Source organism: Natator depressus, chromosome 15 (assembly GCF_965152275.1).
Source record: "Natator depressus isolate rNatDep1 chromosome 15, rNatDep2.hap1, whole genome shotgun sequence".
Classification (NCBI taxonomy): Eukaryota; Metazoa; Chordata; order Testudines; family Cheloniidae; genus Natator; species Natator depressus.
This window is the reverse complement of record NC_134248.1, coordinates 10,104,629-10,126,262: the sequence shown is the minus strand read 5'-3', so window position 1 is coordinate 10,126,262 and position 21,634 is coordinate 10,104,629. Positions and strand designations below refer to the sequence as shown.

Here is a 21,634-nt window from a genome sequence, read left to right as displayed (position 1 = left end):
CTGGCTCTGGCATTAGTGCCAAGTGGACCAGTATACTTTGCAAACAAGTAGCATTGCAGCTTCATAGAGGTTTGCTAATAAAGAAATCCTCAACTTTTTCACCTCCAGGGAGAAAAAGGTCAAAGCTGCAGTGATAAATGTTCAAGCCTCCACCTCTCCCACACCCTGGAAATCAATTTCCTGTGTCAGAAATATGAAACCTCAGCAGACTGAAGTCTGCACGCTTGATAATCAAAACAGAATGTATCACATTGCAAATACCCTGGAGGAATCCATATCTCAATAAAAGATTTCATATCAAATATGAAAACCTACATTTAAATAATATTAACGTAAATGACAACAGAGAAACTTCTGTCTAATTTAGGCTGCAAGAAAAAAAAAGCCACAGCAACATGAGGACAGAAAGGAATGTCAACATCAGCAATCACGTTGGATTCCTTGATTCTTGTTGATTTGGGCCCTAACCTAATCCCACATGGGAATCTGGAAAACATCCTATTTAGAAACAGTTCTGAGAATATTGTACGATTTGCTGATTCCTCTCTCTCCTCTCTTTTTTATTATTACAAAGGATATTTGCCAGGGGATGTTGTGAAGCCTAAAAATATAACAGGGTTCATAAAAGCACTAGATCAGTTCATTGAGGACCCCACATTTTGAGTGCCCCTACTCTATGATTGCCAGAAGCTGGGAGTGGACGACAGAGGATGGATCACTTGATGATTGTCTGTTCTTTTCATTCACTGTGAAGCATCTGGCATTGGCCACTGTTGGAAGATAGGATACTGGGCTAGAAGGACCATTGGTCTGGCCCAGTATGGCTGTTTTTATGATGAAACATGATCTTTGTCTTTTTAGGAGTTCAGCAACTCTTGCTACTGATTCCTCAAGCAAAGTCATAATCCTATTAGATCTCCTGGTCTAATCCCTGGGCACTATGCTGCCTTTGTTTTCCCGCAAATGCCTTTAGCAGTAATAGTAGTGGTAGTAATAGTAAATAAATAATAAAGAGGGAGAGAGAACACCTGTCACTTCTTCAGAAACATGGACTCTCTCTGCAGAAGAGCATCAAAGTTCTCCACAACATTTTCTGTAGTACACCTGCTGTTGCCTTCAATAATGTCACTTCTCCTCAGTTAAAGATTTAAATTTTCAATAGTTTAAAAAGCCTTTCATCTGAATGGCCTTATTTTCTCCTCCCCTTTCCTTTTCTCTAGATGCCATACATGATTTCTGTTTCTTGCGCTGCCCTCAGCACTTGGACTTTGTTTTCTGATTTAAATTTTTACCTTTTAATTAAGTAAAAAAACCCCAAACTAACTGTTGGAGTTTGTCAGGATGGGGCACTTACAAGCTAGCAAGCAAACTGGAACTGGATCCTGCTAAATTGCAGGTTTCAGAGTAGCAGCCGTGTTAATCTGTATTCGCAAAAAGAAAAGGAGGACTTGTGGCACCTTAGAGACTAACAAATTTATTTGAGCATAAGCTTTCATGAGCTACAGCTCACTCGAAAGCTTATGCTCAAATAAATTTGCTAGTCTCTAAGGTGCCACAAGTACTCCTTTTCTTTTGCTAAATTGCGTAATTCTTACTCACATGGCTTACAGTAGCCTACTTGTGTGAGTAAGGTAAGTAGGATTGCGTCTCTAATTAACAAACAAAGGGGCAAGATGCCAATATTTTCAGGGACTCTCATATTTTTAGTAGTACATTTCCCTCCAGCAACATCACTAGTTACTATTCAGCCAAAGCCACAGATACACTCCTATACCTGGCTAACTATTGCTCTTTCTGTAATCTGTCGTCAAACATTATTTTTTATCAAAATCCAGAGAATTTTGGAACGTGTGTCATGCAGTCACAGGTTTCAAGCACAAAGATCAAATCAGGGAGTTACATGAGGGAACAAAACAGAGAAAACAAATATTTGGAAAGTTGGACTAGCTCGTAAAGTAGAAATTAGCAATGAAGTTACCTTTGTATCCATGATAAAGTGCTCCCATCTATACCTTGCTGCCTTGTCCTTATTGATTTTTTTAAATGTACTTTTATTGCCACCAGGGTCCCTAAGTGAAAAACAATTTAATGAGTTTTCCATTTCAAGAATCTTGCTTTTATTACAAGTTCTTTTTAGAAATGCAATAAATAGAGAATAAATGATGGCCAATCTCTGCTATGACATTTATCTTCACTTGTAAGGAGGAGAGGGATAACTCACTAGTGTTATAGTGGCGAGTGAATTATAGTCACAGGTGAAGAGAAATGTTCAGAAAGCTTAGCTATTATGTATCACAAACATACCATACATGCATTAGGCCAAATTCTGCTCTCAGATATTTCTATGCATTCCCATTTCCAGAGAGTGTAAGGCACTGAAGAATTTGGTCTGGGTCGTGTAGCTGCATGGATGTAACTGCAGATTTGGCCTATTACAGATGGAGCTGGGAGTGCTGATTATACTTGAAAATGCCTGATCTTTTCATGATAAAGATCCTGTTTTCAGTTGCTTACAACTTCTATCCATTTGGCCTGAGCTTTGCCATGCCAAGTGCCTGCCTCAGACTGAATTTTGTTTTTAAAGTTTCATTTAAAATACTTCAGCCATTTCCAAGAACAAGATTAGGGAAAATGCATTGTTTTGACCATGTTAAAAAATTCTTCCAGATGTTTAATTGACAAGTTCTATCTCCATTCTTTGGAGCAAGGTACTGAAATTTGGCAGGGGGAGGTGCCCTGGAGCCAAGGATGTGCCTTTTGCTATCTGCATGACAATTCTCCCAAATTTGGTCAAGTTAAAAGACTTTGAAAAAGATCTCAGTTCCCATGTCATTAGTAGAGACTCATTAGTGTGACAGCTAAATATGCTGAAGAATCTGTCTGCACTGAGATTGGGGCTGTAATGGCTGAGCAGGACTTTTCCTGTAATTGCTCTGCTAGGGGCTGCTGTGGTATGGGGAACCAGAACGGAAAACACAGGGCCCGTCTCTCCTGTGCTCTCAATGTTCCCTGTACTGGCACCCAGGCTGCAAGGAAGAGATAGAGGAAGTCGTCTGACTTGAATGCAGAGGGGAGAGGGAAGAGGCAGAGGACGGGGATGAAGGGCTAGGGTAGGAGCAGAATGGGGCAGGAGCAGTTGAGGAGTGTATAGGAGCAGGAGAGAGGCTTGAGGTGGGGTTGAGAGACTGGGGTCAGAAGAGTGCAAAAATCACTAGAGCACATTCCCCTGATGAGCCTGGAATTGAACCCAGAAGTCCCGAGTCTAAATTTCTCTGCTATGAGAAAATATTTGTGAAACTAGTGTGACACTAGTGCCTGGTGCACATATGTAGAGGGGGGCAAACATTTCACACACAATACACACTGGACTAAGTTTTCATCTTCAGTACACCTGGTGAATTCTCTCCAAGACTATTCTGCTCTCTCTGTTGTATATAGGCAAAGCTTCTATTTGTGTCAATTGGATTTCTGGGCATATAGGGAGAGAAACCAGAACAGCCTTGAAGAGCTCTGCCCTGAGGATCAGAGAAAATAATTTCATTCATTGCTTTATGGTTCCATCTGATATCTGGATATACAATTAAGAAAACTTCCTGAATACTTTAAATATTTTATTTTCAATATTACTATATCTATTGGCTGAAAATGTTGAAAAATTTAAAACAGTATTTACTACTAATTACACAAGTGAAACAGCAAAGATACAAAATATTCTGAAGTAACTTATCTTTTAAAGCAGCCCAGAGCCATATCTAAGTGATGAAATAAAAATAGCTAGCAAAATATCACTTGATACAGGCTCTGAACTGCAATCACACTGGAGAGAAAATTCCAGTTGATTTCACTGGGACAGCCATGCAAGGCAGACTGCAGAACCAGGATCTTAGTAAATACATTTAACTTGCATAATTTTTTTTAAACCAAATTTGGCTTCAAAAGCTCAAGATCATTTCTGCTAATGCTACAGCATATCCTAACAGAGGGCCATGCTATGCTGCTGATTTGTCCACAGAACTTACTGATTCCAAAGGGGAGTTCTGTGCAAAATTTGATAACACAATAAGGCCCAGAATTAGTAATCACATGTTATTCAAATAATTTTTACTTAAAAGCAAAGGGAGAGGAAAACCAATGTTTGCAAGAGAAAAAAACAAAACCTCATCCCATCAAAGAATATTATGCAGCGTGCATGTACTTTGGATTCCAGCAGGTTAACACAGGTTTTAAGGAACAGTTGGGTTCGAGAGTCAAAGCCTCCAAGAGCCAGTGTAGAGCACAAAGCTGTCGAAAGAGGGGTTCACTGTGAAAATGAAGAGAAAAAAAAACAAGTGCTGTACTGCAAAGGGGACAGAAGGAACAGTTAGATCATTACACGCAGGGGATACCCTGGCAAACAGTCAGGAACTAAATGACTGACAACAATAATCTTGGGGATAAACACAGAATAGGTTAACAACATATCTTGGATCATGCCTTCCGTAAACAACTTCATGTCAGTTAGCCAGTATACCCTGGGTGATTCTTCCACATCTGTTGGTGGGAAAGGGTAAATTATACAGTTGCGTTTTGTGAAGGCAATATCTTACACAGAGCCACATTCCTAGGTTTTTGTGCCTTTCTATTCACTCAATCAGGAATCCTTACTCAGAGTTTCCAGACACCGTTTGCACTTGCTTGAGTGAGAGCAATGCGTAATCCTAGAGTGCACGTAAATATTGTGACTGACAACCACAAACTATGCGGTGTACTTGTAGCTGTGTCAGTCCCAGGATATTAGAGAGACAAGATGGGTGGAGTAATATCTTTTATTGGACCACCTTGCATTTAGCTGTGATGTTGAGAGTACCTTTCCCAGACCTGAAGAAGAGCTCAGTGTAACTCGGAACCTTGTCTTTCTCACCATCAGAGGTTTGTCCAATAAAAGATATTACCTCACCCACCTTGTCTCTCTAACAACATCAAACTGTCAGTTCCTTATGACTGAGCCCCCAAAGGAGAAACCCAGCTAACGGAGTGGAGGAAGGTAAGTGTGAGTGTGGATCTATGATGGCCATTATTATTAGTGGTGGTCAAATCTCATAGAGTTTGAAGGTTTTCTGGACATATACATGCACAAGTTCAGGATAGTACCCAAACTTTATTGAAATCTTCAATCTTATGTGCCTACTCCATGCTCCCATGCTATCACAATTTCCTCCATATACCCATGAAGCGGGATGCAACATCTGATATGGTTTGATTTTGTTCCAGTGTGGAACAAAAACAAATGTAAAACCTTGAAAATTGTTGCAGACCTGTATTGTTCTCCAGCCACCTCTAGTTCTATCCCTTTCCCCAGTGCTCTGTCTTGTCTATTCAGTAAGTAAGCTCTTTGGGGCAGGGACTGTCTTTTGTATGGTGGTTGTACAGCACCCAGTATAATGGGCCCTGTTCTTGGCTGGCCGCTAGGCACCATTATCATAAACATGATTAATAATAAGTGAGTTGGTGGTATGGGAAAAGGTTTGGCAGCAGAAAGTGTAAGGGACTGGATGTTGTTCTGATGAGAGCTGTATGGTGGACAGCAATTAACCTGGAGGTATTTAACAGGTATTACAAAAATCTGACTGCTAGCTAGTGAAAAAAAAAATCTCCTATGTATGCACAGCTCCCATAGAAGTCAATGGGACGTGAGTTTCAGTATCTGAAGGCAAAAGTTGCTCCTTACGTGTGGGTACAAAACAATTGTGGCATATCAAATTTCTCAATGTCTCCTTTGCATTCTAGACTACTCTGAACTTCTGTAGAAGATTGATGTGCAACCCTGATTCCTGAACGCACCATGGTTTCTGGGTATGAAACCTTTGTATGAGGCTGATCCTGTGAAGTGCTTAGTGTTTTCAGTTTCTATTGATTTTAATGGCAGTTGTGGGCATTCAACACCCAACAACATGTGAGTATGCTTTCTCAGACATTGTGAATTCAAAGAAGCATACACATACACACGTAGTACATACCCATGCTCTTTCTTACATGAAACAATTTTTAGTTAGGCAATCTAAACTTTTGAATTTGAAAAGATTTTTTTAAAAATTAACCTAATCTTGAAATCTTCACCACACCAAACAGTAGGGGTTTGTGGGATCAGGGCCTGTGAGACAAATACTGCTTTTGATGTGTATGCAGGACTTTCAATAAAAGTCAATGGGAGTCTCATGAATTCATCTGCGGATAGAATTTGGCCCTGTTGTAGTTAAAAATTTTGTCTATTTTATGAGCCACATATTTCCAAAATTCTAGGGTTTACGGACCATCAGGCAGCCAGTGGCTTGAGGCATTAGCACTCTGGGTCTCATTTTACTTTGCATCCCTCTTACATACTGGCAAGATGGGTGCATCTTAGATTTGCCTTAGAACATACGCATGTGATGCAGGTGGCTGTGGAACCAAAAGACTGTTGTAGACAGGGATGAAAGGCTGTATGATAGCCTTCTTTTTCTTCTTTGCTTTCTTCCTCAGCAGGGGACCTTCTGTTAAAAAGAAACTAAGGGAGGGGACAAGGATAAACATTAGAAGTGGAAGATACAATGTATAGGGAACAATTGTGACTGCCTAGCCTTATTTACATTACCCATGCCCATCCTTCCTCTTCCCTTTTTTTTAAAGTAGCATTGTCTGTTCTGATCTGCCAGAACTTTGATTGCTACTACTGAATTCTGAATTAGGCATTTACGGTGAATTAATATTCTGTGGGCCATCTGGGATTATAAGAATTTTCTTGACCATATTGTAGAGAAAAGAATTTGTGAATCTGATTCTACCTTCCATTATGCTAGTTTTAGGCAGGTGTAACTCCATTGACTTCAGTGGAATTTGCACAGATATAAAAGCAGCGTAATGGAGTAGAGAATCAGACCCCTTACTAGCATGTTGGCTTCTGATAAGGTTCTCTCAGTGAAACTAAGGGCTAAAGTTTCAAAAGTTGCCTATAAATTCTGCACACAATTTTTCATGTCAAATTTACTGTGTGGATAAAACCACTAGAGATCAAACTGGCACTCATTTGAAAATTTGGCTCTTGTGTAGATGGATGTAACAAAAAAAGTGAGTGGTATCCATTTACAATTGTGCAAAGTGGGTACAAAATACTACTAAACCAGAATAATAGCATTTTACACCCATTTTGCACAAGTGTAAATAAATAGCTACACAAGGAGCTAGATGGTGGAGAAACAGGCCCAGTAAAACTGGTGGATGTTGCAGGCTCGGCTCACATGTCAACAGTATGCATATGGTTCATATATCTATCTATCCCTTACAACATACAAAGTTACTGTTAGCCATCTCACCCAGTGCTTGAGCAATACCAGCTCACAGCTGAAGAGAAGTCTTTGGAATCTGAATCCTAGCAAAATGGAGGTTTTGTTGGTTAGCAGAAAAAAACACTGAGGAGTTTGCAGTTATGGTACAGTCTCCACTGACTGAAGATGCATACCCACACAAGTTAAGTTTGAAATTCCTCCTGGACTCCTCCCTGAGACTGAACTTGCACAGAGCAGCATCCACCAGAAACTCCTTTTACCATCTCTAGTTGGATAGGATTCTTTGTCACGTCTTTGTTAACCATGGCCCAGTTTGGTCTTCATTGCCTTCTGGCTAGACTATAACAATGTAACAATGTAATCTGGGTATGAAAGCTTGAGACCTAAAGAAACACTCTCATTACAGTGTGTATGGTAACACCCATTGTTTCATGTTCTCTGTGTATATAAATCTCCCCACTGCATTTTCCACTGAATGCATCCGATGAAGTGAGCTGTAGCTCACGAAAGCTTATGCTCAAATAAATTTGTTAGTCTCTAAGGTGCCACAAGTCCTCCTTTTCTTTTTTCTAAAGAAACTAATTAGTACAGAATGTGGCAAGCATGACTGCAGTGATATGGGTTTCTGCAAGCACATCAAAACTTTCCTCTACTCACTACATTGATTCCCCATACAACAGCATGACAAATTCAAGTTCCAAATCCTCATCTTCAAGGGTCGTAATGATCTGATCTCAGAATACTTAAAAGATTGCTTCTCATTCTGGGCTCAAGACCGCTATCATCATCTCTGCTTCCATGGCACAGTAGAATTATCTATTATAAAGTTCATTAATGCAGGAAACAGAATTTTGTTCAGGGCCAGTCCAAGATTGCAGAATTCATTCCCACAGGAACTAAGGGTATGTCTACATGAACATTTAGTTTGTGGCAAGCTGGGGTGTCAATCTCCCCATCACTAGCTTGCTGCGGACTAACTGTCCACATAGACCCTGTTGATGCACACCAACTACTTGTTAATATACTTTGATCCAGTCCCATTTCAAAAAAGACTAGATCAAAGCACATTAACAAACTGTTACGTGCATCACCAGGATCCACACAGATAGTTAGACGATGTCAAGCTAGTACGGGGTGGGGGGAGGGGGGATCACACAGTAGCTTGCCATGAACAGTTTGTGTAGACAAACAGTAAGAATCACCTCAAATTATGCCACTCTCCATTCCAAGTGCAGTTCTTCAACTGTACCTTCACAAGTAAAAGCACACAGCACTTCATACCAACAACAAAATCCACACACAAGTTTTTTCCCGGGAAGTGGAGAGGAATGGAGAAGGAATGCTAGGTGACAAATGTCAATCACATAGCTTAGTATGTCACTGGAAGGCCTCATACACAAGGTAATAAGCACAGTATGTGAAGCTGAGTGAAACCTTTGGTTTATGCACTGTCACTTGTTAGGAAGTTGGAGTTGCCATAAGTAATTTTATTTTCACAATTTACTCTGTAGGGCTTCTGTATCAGGGCATGACGCTGCTGGCTGGCTCTGAATTGCGAGCTGGTGGATTTGACTATATCTGCATACCTGGTGTAATTTCTAGCACAAAAATGGGGTTTCCAAAGATAGCGAGGCAATGGACTTGGCTGAAATAGGAGGTAGTTCCCCCTGGATGGAAATTTCTTGGGTAGATTATCATCATCCTGGGACAAGACGACACAACGTCTTATATAGTGTTCCAATGATACACCATGAAAAATAAAACAAAAACCTCTGTATCCCACATGAATTGTCAAAGCTTGTCTGCCTTGTTAGACGGGGGGCGGGTGAAGCAAGCTTTTAAAACTGACAGTTAATAAGACTGTGTGAAGAAGCGTGTGTGCAGCAGAGGAAGAGTTATGAAGACATGAATAAATGTCGGGGGGAGGGATAGCTCAGTGGTTTGAGCATTGGCCTGCTAAACCCAGGGTTGTGAGTTCAATCCTTGAGGGGGCCATTTGGGATCTGGGGCAAAAATTGGGGATTGGTCCTGCTTTGAGCAGGGGGTTGGACTAGATGACCTCCTGAGGTCCCTTCCAACCCTGATATTCTATGATTCTATGAAATGAGGCAGGTTTTCTGGCATTCATCACTGCATTAAATAACTGAGTGATAGTGGAACAGAACAAAAAGTGAAGAGCAGGAGGAGGGAAAAATATCAAGTGCATAAGGCTGTGATATCAGTTTGCTTTTTCATGGGTGCTACTTAGCAGAACACTCCAAGGACATGGCTATGCAAAAACTTATAGTGGGTCTACAATGAACAGACAACAGTGTATACTGTAACCAGTAATATGATAAATTGATGTAAATCTGAAATGATAGTGCCCACATCAGAATAGCTGGCAGGTAAGGTCAGAGTCAGAATTCTTAAAAGTATATGCAGAATTTGGAGAACAGAGTCCTCTTAGATGACTGAATACCCTTCTGGAAAAAGGTTCTCTTTATGAATATGGAACAGAACTTTAGAGTGAGCCCCCTGCTGCTAATTATAAGATGTGTGTAGCTGGAACCAAAAGAAAAAAGATGTGCTCCTGGCATTCCACTGCTACAATTTTCCTAAAGCAAAGCAACTGTGATAGCAGATACAACATTAGCATGGCAACATTCATCTCAACATTGAGTTAAGTGACTCATATACTGCCTAGGCATCCACTGTTACACTAAATGAACTATCAGATATCTCAGTGTTCTTTAGCTAATTCAGAAATGAAGAAATGTGTGGCTATTCAGCTCTGCCTAATATGTTTGATACTACAGAAGGGATCAAGGCTGCAGTCTAATGGGATTTACCTCGGGCTGTCACAACTGAAGAGTCTTGCAGTCACATTTATAGGTACAGTCTGTCTGACATCACATCTTTGGAAGCAGACTCTTTTTCACCCAAAGCAGTCAAAGTTACATTCTACATTAGACATTTACGCTGACCCAAAGTGAACATGGTTGTGTAACTCAGAGGTTCCATTGTGCAAAACAGCACATTTTCATGCTTCCCCAAATCAGATTTTCTTTCTTCTTCTCTATGAGCCCTAAAGAAAGTCCGACTGCCAGCACTGAAACTGTTACAACCCTCCACATTTCGGAGTTACTCATAAGTCCTGCATGCCGAACCAATAAGAGGAAGGGTGTTTCTCCTCTCTCTACTGATTTCTGAGATGGCATTGGCGGCAGGTTTCTAATTATTCATGTTACCTTACCCAGGGAAAAGGGACCTATTTAACCTGGGACTAATATATCTGCCTTCTATTACTCTTCTGTAGCCATCTGGCCCGACCCTGTCACAACATATATAAACAAATAGTTTATCAGAACTAAGCTTTTGTGTCAAGTACATATTTTAGGGTTCCAAAAATCTGAACTATTTCTCAAACCACACAATAATGTAACTATATTTACCATATATATGATTTCAACTAAACTACCCCCAAGTGGTAACTTAAGCATTACACTGGAGAAATATATGAAACATTCCTGCATTGACAGGGAAATTAGGTGCTCTATTAGGTCCTTGCTGATGTGACTTTATGACAGAACTTCTTGGGAGCTGAGAATTCCAGCAATTAAATATCTACTATTTCCTATTTACTAACATATCTCTGGTCATTCCTAAATTGGATAGTGACCGTTAATTTATCTTATATGCAGATCCCCCTATACACAGGTACTGTAGGAATCAGGTTAATTTGAATCTTACTTACAGCTTTCCAGATCTCTGTTACCACAGGACACTCAGATAAATACTGCTACAAAGTGATGAGTCTGTCACCATTTAAGACACTTGAAAAGAACATCTTTATTAGCCTCTACTGGCAAAGGCGCACAATCTGTGTAAAATAAACCACTGTAGTGGATTGTATTTATTATAGTCAGAAGCCTCACAAAATTAAATGTAAAAGCATCAGTCCATTGTCAACAGTCAGAGAGATGCTGAAAGAATGGTTTTGGCTGCTCATCCATAACCCATTTAAGCCGATACAAACACGCCCAGTCCCATGGTGAGAAGAGGGACTATACAAAAGGTGCCTTCTTAACTCAGTGGCCATGATTCTACACTTCTTACACTGTTTTTATACTGGTGCATCTCCATTGGCTTCAATGGAGATACTCTGGCATAAAACTGAGGTAATGAAGTGGAGAATTAGGCCTAAAATATCTGCCCCTGTTTGTCTTCGAGTCTTACTTGAGGGAAAAAGATTTATTTACTCCTCTTTGAACTATAAAATCAAGATAACTATGCAAGAGTGCTAGATACTGCTCTTCTTCGCATACCAGTCATAAAACTGTCCAATAAATTCTGATTGCAGAACATTCATTTCTGATTAGGTCAGAGGCAGAAAGAACACAACTTAGATTTTCCTACCACAGGCAGAGTTCATCGTGCCCACAGCTAGCAAAATCATCTTTTGATTTGTTAATGAAAAGGATCAAGGAGGTAAAGTAATTAAGAAAAATTTTGGAACTTCATGATGGCTTTTTATAGACCTTTTTTGTTGTTATAACTTAAAATCTTCTGTTTTAAGGTTTGCTTGAGCAATAGTGTGTTTCTCCAAAGTGCAAGATAATCAAGTCATGAAAAAATGCAAAACATTCAATAGCTTCAGCTGAGATTTTCATTATCCTCAGTAGAAGCTATAGTAAAATGCTGTATTTTAAGTTGTATATAAAAATCCTTATGAAGAAGGCTGACGCTAGAATTTATCTGTTGAAAAGAACCTAGGAGATCCCCTCCAAAGCAGTCTTTAAACTGCTTTACATCCTTCTTACCTCCCCTGAGTTCCCAGTTTTTAAATTCAGCACTGCTACAGCCAGGAGTGAAATAACAGATAACAATCCCTATTTTCCCCACATAGACTGAAAACAGCTTTTTAACTGCCTGCCACGGCATCTAAGCAAACATGAATAACATGACAAGGATGAAACTAACACCTGCTAGCAGGGATCCTGCCTCTGCATAAATTACATTGGACAGTTTGCATATATAAACAAAGGCCTGCCAACAGAGTGCATTTCTTTCATTAGTTTCAGTGTGCATTCTTATCCCATCCTACACATACTGGAAGAGGGCAGCTCAGTAACCAAATTTCCAATTAGGAGAATCAGGGACCTCAACCCTAATTCTGCATTTGGTCCACCCAAGTCTAAAGATTTTGCTTTTTTAGAGATTAGATGCCAGAATTTAAAAGATCTTTTTAAAATCAGTTGGAGGGAACGATAAGTAAAACGCTGAGCAACTAAGTAGTCACTGATACCAACCTTACTCCCTTGGCCAGATCTACATGAGGGGTGTGATTTTTGTGTGTGCAACAGTTCTATAAGGGCAAAAGCCCTAGTCTAGATGCAGTTGGTAACAGCAAAAAGGAGCTATTGCCAGTATAGCTTTTACTGGTTCAGAGAGCAAAATAAGCTACACTGACAACAATATTTTTAAAAGATGTTAACAAATCTGGCCCTAAATGACTTGCCCAAGGTCACACAGGGAGTCTGCGGTGAAGCAAGCACTTTCACCCAGGTCTCCAACATCCTAAGCCCCCACTGAGATTTGCTGCTGCTTCCAGCTAGCTCCCTTCCATTCACCCTTCCTGCATGACCCGTCTCCACTTGGAGACTGCAGTCTCCAGCATCTTTTGAGATGTTTGTAATTCTTAGGCCCAAAGAGAAGCAGGAATATATACACAGTATTTGACAACACAAAACTTCAGCGTAGCCTGTCTAGTTAGAGAATATTGAAGTCCAGACCAAACAGAACCTACACAGAGAGAGTGGGAGTGGGTGGAAAAGAGAGCATGGCAGAAAAGTAAAAATCGAATTGTTTGGATGCAGGCTTAAAATTCAACACTTCATCTGTTCAACTCCTGCATAGCTAGAAATGATTATTAAAAACAAATAGAGTATTACTGAATAAACAAAACAGATTCTGAGAGGAAGAATAGTCCAGTGGTTAGCAAATCTCAGTGGACAAAGCATAATTATTACTAACGACAATCTCAGCTACCAGCAGCAATGTAATGGGAAGTTTGGGATTGCATGAAACTAAACAGAGTGGGGAGTGTGAGGAGGAGAGAAAGACACTACCAAATGAACACAAATAGGCCACTGTGTTTTGTGTGCCATCCCAACGTGTTCTTAATGCTTTAGGGCCAGAGTGTTATAGATATTTAGCCCCCAAAGATGGAGATAGGAACCTAGTGGGATTTTCACAAGTGCCTGGGTACCTCATTCCTATGGATTTCAATCTAGGTACTACTGAAAATTCCACTAAGCACCTACATGCATCTTTAGAGGTCTAAATACCTGTACAAATCTGGCCCTAAGCCCCATGTTCCTCTTTTGTGGCATGGCAGGAACAACTCTTAGGTGGGACAATTTAGAGAGCTAAGCACTGTAGACCTCCTGTGCACCAATGTCTTCTCCTCACACAGCCAGCTCTCCACAGCTGGCTCTGAAGATTTCCCTCCACCCACCAGCCCTCCTCCTCTCCAGGCCTCTTCCTCTTTTTGTACTGTTTCTCAAGCATTTTTGCTCCACATTCATGAATCAAGTTTCCACTCTATTAACTAAATTTTAAAGCACGTCAAGTTTCTGTTTCATATGAGAGGGACTATTCCACCTCAGGCATCTATGTTAAGGCTCCAAGTTCCGTATTTTGGTGTTGAAGTTAGCATGTAGGTGGCTGATTACTCACTTTAGGCACATCAGTGCCAATCAGACGGTTCAAATGCAGAATTTGTTGCCCCAATGTAAGTGTCTAAGTTGAAAATTTGGGGTCTGCATTTGAGTCAAGAAAGGCCTTATATGAGGAGGGATTAATCTTCCAACAGTGAATCAAATGTCCAGCTTTGATGGCAGCGACAATGAGTTTAATTCTGAAACTGCCTCTTTCAAAACCTTTGATTCTCAAGTCCCCAAAATACCAAAAACCCACTTACTCAGTTAGCTCTTCATCTGAGTCTTCCTCATCTGATGAGTCTCTGGGTGGCTGCCATTCAGTTCGCCATTTTTCCTTTTGTTTTTGCTGTGCTAATTTCAGTGCATTCTTCCTCTCCAATGTTTCTTTTTGAAGAGTGTGGAAATACCCCCGACCCTGCTTCACTGAACTGATCAAATGCCTGCCAATAAATCACGGGATTGCAGAATTTAAAAGAAAATCAAAACCCATAAACTGTATAGATGAAGCCAGGCAAACCCAGTGATGTTTTTAGGTCTTCTCTCTGAAGGGCATTTCCCTTCCTTTAATCATTGTTAGGAGTTACATGTTGGCATTGAGGAGGGTCTAGACACTTGTGTATTTGACTGGTCAAATGGGAAGGTTCGAAAAACGATCCCATAAATTAGAAATAAATACACCAGAGAGGCGCATAGATACTCTCATATCTCAGTAGTAGCAAACTTTGTGAGAACTGTTAAAATTTTTTTTACCAAACTCTGAGACGGCCCACAATGTCAGTTGAAATGAATGACATTTTTTTAATGCAGTGAAAGTTCAAATATGGCCTTTTCCAACGCCCTAAAATCTTGCATCTCAGTGGTAACCCGAGGGAACCAGGCAACATTTTTTCAGCAGATCATGAATGAAAGCATCGCCAAACATGCGTGCGTAAGGTGGGGAAGGAGGCCAAAGAGGAAAATCAAGCTGGTCTTACTGTATGTCAGCTGGACAAGAAGATGTGAAATCTAGGAAGTAGGTCTGTCAAGCAATTAAATAAATTAATCGTGATTAATCGCACTGTTAAACCATAATAGAGTACCATTTATTTAAATATTTTTGGATGTTTTCTACATTTTCAAATATATTGATTTCATTTATAACACAGCATGCAAAGTTTACAGTGCTCACTTTACATTTATTTTTGATTACAAATATTTACACTGTAAAAAACAAAAGAAATAGCATTTTTCAGTTCACCTAATACAAGTCCTGTAGTGTAATCTCTTTATCATGAAAACTGAATTTACAAATGTAGAATTACGTACAAACCCCCCCCCCGCATTCAAAAATAAAACAATGTAGAACTTTAGAGTCTAGAAGTCCACTCAGTCCTATTTCTTGTTCAGCCAATTGCTCAGACAAACAAGTTTGTTTACATTTGCAGGAGATAATGCAGCCCATTTCTTGTTCACTGTAATGGGGCGCAGACTCACCCAGCGGCACCTCCTGCTGGTTGTCTGGGAATTAGCTCTTTTTACCAGCTCCGGAGCACCCTCTGCCAATGTCTCACCATCGCTGGCCCCCGTGTCCCTCCCGGACGCAGTGCCCTTTTACCTGGGGTGCCGCCCCTCCAGGCAATACCCCACAGGTCTGGGTCTCCCCTCCCCGGGGAACCCCCATCCTCTATCCCCACCTTGCCTCAGCCTATGGGCTACTGCCAGTCATCATCCAGCCCCCTTTCACTGCGGCTGACTGCAGTCTGTATAAGCCAGTCATCATAGGCAAGGGGGGTTTGGACCTGCTGCTTCCGCCTACCTGTGGGCTGCCCTGTTGCAACCCCAGTACCCTGTCTTAGGCAGTATGCCAGGCCTGCAGCCTGGGGCTTTTCCAGTCTGGAGCCTCCCAGCTCCTCTGACCTTCCCCAGCTGTGCTTCACCTCAGGTACCCTGGTACACTCCCCAGCAGCCAGGCCCATCTCTCTCAACAGCTAGAAGAGACTCTCGCTTTGGCTTCTGGCCCCAGCCCTCTTATAAGGGCCACCTGGGCCCTCATTAAGCAAGCCGTGGCCGGATTGGGGCATGGCTCCCAGCTGAGGCTGCTTCCCCCAATCAGCCCTGCTTTTCCTTCCCTGCCACAGCCCTCTTCCTGGGCTGTTTTAAGCCTTTTAAGGCAGGAGTGCGTGACCACCCCGCTACATTCACAATGTCACCTGACAGTGAGAACAGGTGTTTTCATGGCACTATTGTAGCCAGTGTTGCAAGATATTTATGTGCCAAATGCATAAAGATTCATATGTCCCTTCATGCTTCAACCACCATTCCAGACGACATGCATCCATGCTGATGACGGGTTCTGCTTGATAACAATTCAAAGCAGTGCAGATCAACGAATGTTCATTTTCGTTATCTGAGTCAGATGCCACCAGCAGAAGGTTGATTTTCTTTTTTGGTGGTTTGGGTTCTGTAGTTTCTGCAGTGGAGTATTGTTCTTTTAAGACTTCAGAAAGCAAGCTCCACACCTCATCCCGCTCAGATTTTGGAAGGCACTTCAGATTCTTAAATCTTCGGTTGAGTGCTGTAGCTATCTTTAGAAATTTCACATTGGTACCTTCTTAATGTTTTGTCAAATCTGCAGCGAAAGTGTTCTTAAAATGAACAACATGTGCTGAGTCATCATCCGAGACTGCTATTATATGAAATATATGGCAGAATGCAGGTAAAATAGAGCCGGAGAGGTACAATTCTCCCCCTCGGAGTTCAGTCACAAATTTAATTAACACATTATTTTTTTAACGAGCGTCATCAGCATGGAAGCACATCGTCTAGAATGGTGGCCAAAGCATGAAGGGGCATACAAATGTTTAGCATATCTGGCATGTAAATACCTTGCAACGCCGGTTACAAAAGTCCCATGCGAATGCCTGTTCTCACTTTCTGGTGACATTTTAAATAAGAAGTGGGCAGCATTATCTTCTGTAAATGTAAACAAACTTGTTTGTCTTAAGGATTGGCTGAACGAGAAGCAACCCTGAGTGGACTTGTAGGCTCTAAAGTTTTGCATTGTTTTGGTTTTGAGTGCAGTTATGTAACAAAAAATCCTACATTTGTAAGTTGAAGTTTCACAGTGAAGAGGTTGCACTACAGTATTTGTATGAGGCGAATTGAAAAATACTGTTTCTTTTGTTTATCATGTTTACAGTGCAAATATTTGTAATAAAAATAATATAAAGTGAGCAGTGTACACTTTGTATTCTGTGTTGTAATTGAAATCAATATATTTGGAAATGTAGAAAAACATCCACAAATATTTAATAAATTTCAATTGGTATTCTATAGTTTAACAGTGTTATTAAAAATGTGATGAATCGCAATTCATTTTTTTAATCGCAATTCATTTTTTTTAGTTAATCGTGTGAGTTAACTGCAATTAATCGACAGCCCTACTAGGAAGTAAAGGACATTTCAGAGAGACTGCAGAAATTGTAGAAAGAAAGATAATAATAATTAGCTTGACAGACCTATTGCAACAACTTCCCTGGAAACAGCTACTCAAAACTCACAAAGTAAGCTTTAGAGACTGTATTTAACTTTATACTTTCAGGTGAGAAATGTGAGTTTATAAACCACAACCTGAAAATAGCAAATATCATTTTGTTGTTGTTGTCAAGCCCCAGAGCTAGCCAGGATACAATGTAGAATATACCCACACTGTAGGAGAGGGTAAAGGCCATGAATCACATGGTACAACATAGACAGAGACCTCTTCAAACATCAGCACCCAGAGGCTCTAGTAATATAAACAACGGAGAGTTGAAGAATTCTCTCTCCTTCATTTCATAGGAACATAGGAATTGTCTTACTGGATCAGATACATGGTCAATCTAGTCCCGTATATGGGCTCTGACAGTGGCCAGTCCTATGTGCTTCACTGCAAGGAACCCTGTAGTACACAGTTATGGGATAACCTGCACATTGGGGAAGTCTCCTCCCCAATAGAGATTAGTTTAAGCTCTGAAGGATGAGGTTTTATATCCTTTCCAAAACTTTATTTTATTATTTACTATTATTATTTTGTATATTCTTGTTATCCATACGCATGTCCAATCTCTGAATCTTGCTAAGTTTTTGACCTCAATGATATCTTGTGGCAATGAGTTCCACAGCCTACTAATATGTATTTTTCAGCTCCCACCAACAGCATAATCCATTTTCCTCAAGTACACGGGTAACCTGAACTGGAGAGGGCAGCTGGTTTGGAAGTCTTCTTCTTTGATGTCCCAGCTTACACTGAACTTTCTGAGCCTGATTTTCCACTGAGGGTGATTTTCTTTGAAGTCAATAGAATTACACTGGCATAAAGAGAGTGGGCAATCAGGTGCTTTAGGTGCATACAGTGGCAATCTGGTTTAAGAAATAGTGGAGGAACTAATAACTCTCAAAATAGGGATCTGTTCTAAAACAGGAGCTTCTCCGCAAAACTGGATGTGTTGGTCAGTATACTTTGAATGCAGGTGAGATGCTACAGTTTGATGCTGATGATTGGCTTAGCTATAGTTCAAGGACATAAGTGTCAACAGAAGGTTGCATATTCCATATACTCTAATTATACAGGGTAATCGAAAAGTACTGAGTATCAGCAAATTTAAATATTTTCTTCTGCACCATGATGATGAAGAAATATCACTAAACATAAAGAATGGAAAGATTCTTCAGTCCCATTAGGTCATTCCTGGTATCTAACACTCTGTACAACATTAGTTAAATATGTTGAGCTCATCCTGGCATTGCTCTCTCCTCTGGTTAAATAACCTCTTGGTTAACTATAGTTTATAGTATCTTTTTGGCCACCATGCCACTTTCTACCTTAGCTTGATTGTCACAAGCTGACAGGTATTGCCCTGAAGCCACCTGTTAGCTGCTAAATTCCACTTGTTGCCACTGAGCTTCATTGTCAGCTACAGGAAAGCTGTCAGTGAAGTCTGTCAGTGACTTGGAGACAACAGGGAAGGGCATTACAGTAAAGAGAAAAAAGAAGAATCCATAATGCACTCCCTGTAGGATGATAGCAGGGACCGAAAACAGAAAGCGCACCATGGCAGTGAAACAGATATGGCATAGCATAATAGGTTACTCTGCAGCCTTTAGAACGTAGCAGCTGATCCAAGTCAGACATGATGGTTCATACCCTGGCACAGAACATATCCATCTAAATGAACGTGTTTCTGAGTTTTGGACTAAGTGTTGTTAGGCAGTACCTAATCTTTTAACACAGATCTATACTGAAGCTGGGCCTGGTTCATTTTACTGAGAAGGAACCAAACCCTTTTTTTTATTAGAGATGCCTTAAAGTTCCCAAAGGTTATATAGGTAGCAAACAGCAAGTATTTAGTTCACTAGTTCTCAAGGTGAATAGCTCCCTCCCTCCCTGCCTGTCTGCCTGCGTTTATGACAAATTACTTGTGGAGGGTAACCATTTGCCATTCTTTGAGCCCAGCAATTGCAAACGCCAGTCACTCCACCTCTCTTGTTCTGACAGAAGGTAATCTCTCTGCTAGACCTTTCTGTACTGGCTCAGGAACAAAGTAAAAGCACTGCTTTCAGAAAGCCATGGCCTTCTTGAGAGATGCCGTGTGCTTTATAAGTTCACAAGGATTCTGGAATAAAGTCAGGCTAGCTAATTGTTCTTCAAGGTTTTCACATAGGAGATCTCTCTTGACACATTTCATTTCTTTTTTTAACAACATAGCAAACTCTTGCTTCATTCTCATGTGATTTTTCCTGTCATTATTACTGATTATCAAGATAAAAAAGATGTTTTTCCTTCTTTCATACTGCAGCTTCCACTTGTAGAAGCATTGATTATGATGCCATAAACACTAAAGAGTAAGATTGTAAAATGAATCAAAGCTAATGAGTGAAAAAAAAGAAAATGATAAAACAGAAAATGTCTTTTACACACAAACTGCTTCAATAATCAGCAATATTGGGGAAAGAAATATAGAAGTAGTATGGGTTAAGTACAATTTTGTAAGATTTAACTGACTTAAAGGGCTTTTTAAATTTTGTATGCTAAAATCAGTCATCTGCTTGGCAAGCCTACAGGAACATGTGGCTACAACCAACGGTGAACAAACACTTAGAATCATAGAATCATAGAATATCAGGGTTGGAAGGGACCTCAGGAGGTCATCTAGTCCAACCCCCTGCTCAAAGCAGGACCAATCCCCAACTAAATCATCCCAGTCAGGACTTTTTCAAGCCTGACCTTAAAAACTTCTAAGGAAGGAGATTCTACCACCTCCCTAGGTAACCCATTCCAGTGCTTCACCACCCTCCTAGTGAAAAAGTTTTTCCTAATATCCAACCTAAACCTCCCGCACTACAACTTGGGACCATTACTCCTCGTTCTGTCATCTGCTACCACTGAGAACAGTCTAGAGCCATCCTCTTTGGAACCCCCTTTCAGGTAGTTGAAAGCAGCTATCAAATCCCCCCTCATTCTTCTCTTCCGCAGACTAAACATCCCCAGTTCCCTCAGCCTCTCCTCATAAGTCATGTGTTCCAGTCCCCTAATCATTTTTGCTGGATGCTTTCCAATTTTTCCACATCCTTTTTGTAGTGTGGGGCCCAAAACTGGACACAGTTCTCCAGATGAGGCCTCACCAATGTCGAATAGAGGGGAACGATCACGTCCCTCGATCTGCTGGCAGTGCCCTTACTTATACATCCCAAAATGCCATTGGCCTTCTTGGCAACAAGGGCACACTGTTGACTCCTATCCAGCTTCTCGTCCACTGTAACCCCTAGGTCCTTGTCTGCAGAACTGCTGCCAAGCCACTCGGTCCCTAATCTGTAGCGGTGCATGGGATTCTTCCGTCCTAAGTGCAGGACTCTGCACTTGTCTTTGTTGAACCTCATCAGATTTCTTTTGGCCCAATCCTCTAATTTGTCTAGGGCCCTCTGTATCCTATCCCTACCCTCCAGCGTATCTACCTCTCCTCCCAATTTAGTGTAATCTGCAAACTTGCTGAGGGTGCAATCCACACCATCCTCCAGATCATTAATGAAGATATTGAACAAAACTGGCCTGAGGACCGACCCTTGGGGCACTCCACTTGATACCAGCTGCCAATTAGACATGGAGCCATTGATCACTACCCATTGAGCCTGACAATCTAGCCAGCTTTCTATCCACCTTATCGTCCATTCATCCAGCCCATACTTCTTTAACTTACTGGCAAGAATACTGTGGGAGACCATGTCAAAAGCTTTGCTAAAGTCAAGGAACAACATGTCCACTGCTTTTCCCTCATCCACAGAGCCAGTTATCTCATCATAGAAGGCAATTAGATTAGTCAGGCATGACTTGCCCTTGGTGAATAGTCTGACTGTTCCTGATCACTTTCCTCTCCTCTAAGTGCTTCAGAATTGTATGTGACTTTCAAAATGGAGTTCTCTACAAATAACTACTCCACTTAATTAATTTTATCCAATTTCCAAGTAGTAACAAAGAAATAAATCAGGTTAGTGAAAAAACACAGCAAAGGTATGTATAAGCTATAATGTGCCAGATTTAAACAACAAATTCACAATTCCAGAGAAGGTCAAGAAAGAATTTGAAGTCTATGGACTTTTGGTGTGGAGAAAAAA

At 40.8% G+C, this 21,634-nt stretch overlaps 1 protein-coding gene across 3 annotated transcripts in view; it reads right to left on the bottom strand.

The window, feature by feature from the left end:
• The window catches only part of CCDC60 (coiled-coil domain containing 60), a 123,811-nt gene that overhangs the window by 20,477 nt on the left and 81,700 nt on the right, over window positions 1-21,634 (bottom strand). Inside the window, exons 4-7 of one of the 3 annotated variants that reach the window (XM_074972783.1) lie at window positions 14,266-14,445; window positions 6,401-6,523; window positions 4,196-4,300; window positions 1,979-2,069 (exon numbers count right to left, since the gene is read on the bottom strand). In XM_074972783.1, the coding sequence (XP_074828884.1) occupies window positions 1,979-2,069; window positions 4,196-4,300; window positions 6,401-6,523; window positions 14,266-14,445 (499 nt within the window). The remainder of the gene's footprint in view (window positions 1-1,978; window positions 2,070-4,195; window positions 4,301-6,400; window positions 6,524-14,265; window positions 14,446-21,634) is intronic. The other 2 variants (XM_074972784.1, XM_074972785.1) reach the window with 2 other exon arrangements.